The following is a 6,801-nucleotide window of genomic DNA, read 5'->3' as shown; positions in this document are numbered from 1 at the left end:
AAAGAAAGTTGGAACAATCGGCTACTCACAACTGTCTGACATTTAGACAGATTTTGGGGACGGGAAGAAGGAGGGAAGAAGAGAGAGAGGGAGAGTAGACATTACTGCATTTTCAACCTTAGTTTGTGCTTCTCAATCTCAATACATTAGAATAAATGTTCTAATACAGTTACATTATATATAAATACATTTTCTTTTTACTCTCCACTTCCACTTTGTCACCTCTCACTACATTAGTTTTGTTGCATTGCAATCAAAATAAAGATGTGTCCTTTTACCAGATTAAAGTTATACTCTGGGTTTATTCATAATCTCTATATTCAACCACCAGTTTATTCTTCGATTGTGCCTAGATAAGATGTCAAAGGCCCTAAACTCTATTCACCCCGTTTTCCTTTAATCTTTATTCCCTAGATGAAATGCCAAACAGTCCTCACCTATCTGCGGGTATTTGGCACCACCATGTTTGGCGTGTCCCTCCTGGTGGGCATCTCTACAGCCTACATAATTGGCTATCAGTTCTTCACCACTGCTCACAACCACCTCTCCTTCGGCCTGTATGGCGCCATTCTGGTCATCCACCTCATCATCCAGAGCCTCTTTGCCCTCTTAGAACACCGGAACATGAGACGATCCTTGGAGACGCCGATCAAGTTGAACAAGTCGCTGGCATTGTGCATTGCATCATATCAAGAAGACCCAAACTACCTGAGGAAATGCCTGATGTCCGTGAAGAGGCTGTCGTACCCGGGTATCAAGGTGATAATGGTGATCGACGGCAACACGGACGATGACCGTTACATGATGGAAATATTCAAAGAGATCATGGGATGGGAGCAAAGCAAAGCAGCCACATATGTGTGGAGAAGTAACTTTCATTTCAAAGGACCCGAGGAGACGGATGAGAGCTATGCGGAGAGTATGCAGCATGTCACCAGGCTGGTGCTGAACAACAAGTGTGTCTGCATCATGCAGAAGTGGGGAGGAAAGAGAGAGGTCATGTATACAGCCTTCAAAGCACTGGGGAGGAGCGTGGATTATGTGCAGGTAAGATTAGATGGATGGATGGATGGATGGATGGATGGATGGATGGATGGATGGATGGATGGATGGTTTATTAGTGTGGGGAATTCGGTAGAAAATTATGACAGGTTATATGAACAGATAGGCTACCAGATGTGCAGATGTGGGATGAGTAGACACTGGATGTTCACAGCCTGTTTGAATGCTACTGTAAACATGTGGAGGCTAGGACATTAAAACATCTGAGGAATGATGGAGGGCCCACATGGAAGACAGACTGAGGCAGGGAAGGAGGCTGTAGGCAGGTAACGCTGGGGAGTAAGAGTGGAGAGTGGGGGATGGAGGTAGTACGACGAAGGGAGAGAGGGATGAAGGGATGGCTGGGGGGAGGGAACGAGGGCTGTGCCAAACCAAATATGGGGTCTACAAAGAGTATTTTGTGTCTGGTTAAGATGGATGGTGGCTGTGTGCATCATGTAGTGTGGTGTAGCATGAACAAGGGGCAGGCCAGGGTAGCCGATGACTAAATGTAACAGCAGATCTTTTACATCATCTACACATCATTGTGATTCAAAGTCTGGCTCAGGACACAAAACTCAATACACTGAAGACAAGTTAAGGAAGAACAAAAGATACATTTTCTAGATTAACTTCACTTCATTTAACTATCACACAAGGGGAGATACAAACAGCAAACCATGTGTATTCTCATGAGTCACCAGTCTTCACTTAGGCCTAATGACATCACCTGTGTAGGTGATGTCATCAAGGACTAAGTGAAGACTTCACTCCCAATTTAGGCATGAAGGATCTTTTAAGATGAGATGAACACATAAGACCAGACTGTTATAGGCAAAACATGTGATACACTCATCATTAGCAAGCGAATTATCATATACTGTAGACGATTGTAGTAAAAAGTAAACATAAGCTTTAGATTCTTTATTCATTCGAATGGTTGCCTCTAATTATAATTAACCACTGCTTCATACAAATACATGGCCAATGCAGTGATGGTGTTTCAGTTAATTCACCAATACCAACACTCCACAGAGCTTCCTAATCTGTCACAAGTCACAGAGAGCGGCTGTATGTGTAATGAGATACAGGTCCCAAAGGCTAAGTGGTGTTGTTGGCGAGGGCATGGGAATGTTTGAGGATTTATTTTCAGTGTTGTGTCCGCTAGGTGTGAATTCTAAAGTATTTGCTGCCTCCAAGTTGAGAAGTAAGTTGGAGGCACTAGTGTGATTTGATCACAACCAGATACATTTCCATTTTATGGGCCATTTTATGGTATGGAATTCAAATAATCAATAATCATTATTATCAAGCATTACATATTTCAAATGCAGAGTTTGGGCTTCATCATAACTTGAGAATGATTGAGAGAAATGAATGAATGATAAAGGGTTTCCAAAATTCTATATTTTATACTAAATGTATCAAACATGGTTACTAGTGTTCAGTAGACTGTATCTGTCATATAATACAATGCTGTGGAACAAAGCTTGTAAATCGTATGCAGTAAGTACTGAGCATTTTGTGCATTTCATGTAGGTGTGTGACTCTGACACCATGTTGGACCCTGCCTCATCAGTGGAGATGGTTAAGGTTCTAGAAAAAGACCCAATGGTGGGGGGCGTGGGAGGTGATGTACAGGTATATCAATTCAAGGTTTTCAATTAACATTATCTCCTCCTGTTTTTACTGTGTATCAGCCATGCTTCATCATAATTTTATCATCTCTTAAATCATTCTCTGTAATCTCTCCTGTTCCATCTAGATCCTGAATAAGTATGAGTCATGGATCTCCTTCTTGAGCAGTGTGCGGTACTGGATGGCCTTCAACATAGAGCGAGCGTGCCAGTCTTACTTTGGCTGCGTCCAGTGCATCAGTGGACCATTAGGAATGTACCGGAACTCTCTCCTGCACGAGTTTGTGGAGGACTGGTACAACCAGACCTTCATGGGTTCTCACTGTAGTTTTGGGGATGACCGCCACCTCACAAACAGGGTTCTCAGCCTCGGGTACGCAACCAAATACACAGCGCGATCGAAATGCCTCACTGAGACGCCGGCCACATACCTGCGCTGGCTCAACCAGCAGACTCGGTGGAGTAAGTCCTACTTCAGAGAGTGGTTCTACAACTCCATGTGGTTCCACAAGCATCATCTGTGGATGACCTACGAGGCTGTGATCACGGGGTTCTTCCCGTTTTTCCTCATTGCCACTGCAATACGGCTGTTCTACCAAGGAAGGCTCTGGAATATCCTCTTGTTCCTACTCATTGTCCAGGCAGTAGCACTGATCAAGGCCGCATTCGCCAGCTGCCTACGAGGCAACATTGTCATGGTGTTCATGTCGTTTTACTCCGTCCTGTACATGTCGAGCCTATTGCCGGCTAAAATGTTTGCCATAGCGACAATCAATAAAGCTGGTTGGGGCACTTCGGGGAGGAAAACCGTTGTGGTGAATTTCATCGGCCTTATTCCCATATCTGTTTGGTTCACCATCCTCTTCATTGGTATTATTTATACCACAATCCAAGAGACCAGAAAACCTTTTCCTGATTCAGAGAAAATAGTTCTGATCATAGGGGCGATTGTGTACGCCAGTTATTGGGTCATGCTTCTGATGTTGTACGTTGTGCTGATAAATAAATGCGGGAAGAGGAAGAAAGATTCTCACTACGACATGGTGCTGGATGTATGATGCAAAAACAGTGCTCGTCTCTTTCCAAGAAACATTCTGCTAATGGGCTGCTCTCTCACCATGTGACGTAAATTAAACTGAATAAGAGGGACACAATGGCTACCTGTAAATAAGTCCGTTTGATGAGGGCTAGGTGCACAGAAAAATGACAAACCAGAAATCTCAATTGTTGCCGAGAATTTATTTTCTCCAAAAATAATTAGTTTCCAAAAAATAATGTTCAAAAAACTTTCTCAGGAAAAATATTCTTTCACAAAAATAAAATATAACTTCTCAAAATGAAAATAACAAACTTACATCATATGCTTAAATTAAAGCATCCAGTCTGGACATTACCAGTCCTAACACTGTAGGGCAGAGCTTCCCGCATGGTGCCCCCTCTCTCCCTCTCACACAATAGAATGACTACCTACATTCCAAACCCAGGCCTCTGACTAGTGGCCCGAACCATCTGTCTAGTGACAGGTTTTCCCAAAGTATTCACTTGTACATCTAGTGAACATGTAACCCAGAAAACATTTCCAAACCTTTACCATTCGAGGGATGACTTCTGCACACCCGGTTCAGTTTTATAGCAGGTGCATATAGGTCCTGGCAGTACAGCAAACGTTATGAGGAAGGAGGAGAGACCCGCACACTGCCACTTGCTGGTTCAAGAACTTTATTTTAAAGAGTCATATAGCAACGTTTCGGCCTTTCGGCCTTCTTCAGGCATAGTTTGAGAATAGGCTGACATTCATTAAATACACAACAGTAGGTTTAGACAACCAATCAAATTGTATATAGTAATCATTCATCAGATAGCAGCTGTGAAGAACCCAGTCATGTGACTTAAAGGTGCAGTACTTCTGTAGAACATTCCTAGTATATTATTGAAAGTCACCAATTACAATAATACAGGGAATAATATATAAGTCATGCCATAATACATAAGGAAATAAACATACAATTAAATAAGTAAATAAATGTCAAAAAAGTCCCTAAAAAGTCCCTACTCAAACAAGAGTGGACATAATGGATAGAAAAGAAGACACATGGTGCTTTTAGTACCCCACTGGACATGAAGTTCAAATCAATGATATAATAAATACAGTTTATGGATTACAGCTTAACATTTAATAATAGCTCATCATTATCATAAATAATGCCAATAATTCAGGGTCAGAGGTTAAAATGTGCCCGTGCTTTTTGAACATAGCCTTTATCTCACGAGAGTGAGGAGAATATGTGGTGACACATGTTACCGAAAACGTTTTTTTCTTTTCTCTTTGTTTTTGTTCTGTAGAGCCAATGTATATGCTTTCTCAACGTTTTCAATGGCATGCCCTCTTTGGGTAAACTTGACTTTCATCTCTGACGATTTGTCAATAAAATCCTCAGTGGAGGAACAAACACGTCTCAGTCTATAAAACTGACTAATGGGCAGGGACTTGATGAGAGCAGGGGGGTGATTGCTAGTGGCCAATAATAGAGTATTTCTGATATAGGGTGGTCGACAGATTGCCATCATTTAACTTTATCCACATATCTAGAAAGTATACCCAGGACTGACTACATTCCATAGTGAACTTTAGATTAGAGTCAAAACTATTTAATAATGTTACAAAGTGTTGGACTTCATCTGAATTACCTTTAAATACACAGAAAATGTCATCAATGTATCGATAATCATTTAATAATGTTTTGTTGGTATATGTTCTTTGTAGAGTCATAAACACACTTTTCCTCAAAATGCCCCATAAACAGGTTAGCAAAATTAGGTGCAAAAATTGAACCCATAGATGTACCAGATACATCTATGGGTGTTTTATAGACTGAGACGTGTTTGTTCCTCCACTGAGGATTTTATTGACAAATCGTCAGAGATGAAAGTCAAGTTTACCCAAAAAGGGCATGCCATTGAAAACGTTGAGAAAGCATATACATTGGCTCTACAGAAGCCCCGTACAGAACTGTTGACAAAAACAAAGAGAAAAGAAAAAAAGTTTTCGGTGTCACCACATATTCTCCTCACTCTCGTGAGATAAAGGCTATGTTCAAAAAGCACGGGCACATTTTAACCTCTGACCCTGAATTATTGGCATTATTTAAGTACCCTCCCCTGTTTTCTTTTAAACGAGGAAAAAATGTAAAAGACCAACTTGTACATTCTGACTTTCAGTCCCCTAAGGTTTCACTTAGACAGACCTTATTGAGTCCTCTGCCACAGGGCAATTATCCATGTGGCCATTGTGCCCAGTGTGGCAATACACACAAGACGTCCTCTTTTAATCACCCCCATACTGGCAAGAAGTTCAAGATTAACAGCATTATAACTTGTGTCTCAACCCATGTGGTATACTGTACATGATCAAATGTCCCTGTGGTTTAGCATATATTGGGAAAACTACTAGACAGTTAAAACAGAGAATGAGTGAACATAAGAGCTCTATTCGAAGAAATAACCGTGAATATCCTGTTGCCATTCATTTCAATGATCTTAAACATGACATCTCTACTTTTCGCTTTATTGGTATAGAACAAGTCAAACTACCAGCCAGAGGTGGTAACCATGATGTCCTGCTCAAACAACGCGAAGCGTACTGGATACACACATTGCAAACCCTCTACCTGAAAGGGTTGAATGATGAGCTATTATTAAATGTTAGTAATCCATAAACTGTATTTATTATATCATTGATTTGAACTTCATGTCCAGTGGGGTACTAAAAGCACCATGTGTCTTCTTTTCTATCCATTATGTCCACTCTTGTTTGAGTAGGGACTTTTTTTGACATTTATTTACTTATTTAATTGTATGTTGATTTCCTTATGTATTATGGCATGACTTATATATTATTCCCTGTATTATTGTAATTGGTGACTTTCAATAATATACTAGGAATGTTCTACAGAAGTACTGCACCTTTAAGTCACATGACTGGGTTCTTCACAGCTGCTATCTGATGATAGTAATTTAACAACCCAGGTTTTAAACAACCCGTCCCTTTGTAATCATGCTAAATAGTATGCATTACCAAACACATGCACCCCTTCAAAATGGTGCAACCCAATCTGAATCCTCC

At 40.8% G+C, this 6,801-nt stretch overlaps 1 protein-coding gene across 1 annotated transcript; it reads left to right on the top strand.

Moving 5' to 3' along the window:
* Nucleotides 1-414: 414 nt before the first annotated feature.
* Nucleotides 415-3,736, top strand: LOC306925460 (hyaluronan synthase 2-like; the record flags this gene model as incomplete). Its single annotated transcript, XM_079504291.1, has 3 exons — nucleotides 415-1,047; nucleotides 2,581-2,682; nucleotides 2,807-3,736. The coding sequence occupies 3 exons, from the start codon at nucleotides 415-417 to the stop codon at nucleotides 3,734-3,736; spliced, it is 1,665 nt and encodes a 554-aa protein (XP_079360417.1).
* Nucleotides 3,737-6,801: the final 3,065 nt, after the last annotated feature.

Source organism: Electrona antarctica, assembly GCF_951216825.1.
Source record: "Electrona antarctica genome assembly, chromosome: 6".
NCBI lineage: Eukaryota > Metazoa > Chordata > Actinopteri > Myctophiformes > Myctophidae > Electrona > Electrona antarctica.
This window is presented reverse-complemented; position numbering and strand designations above follow the sequence as displayed.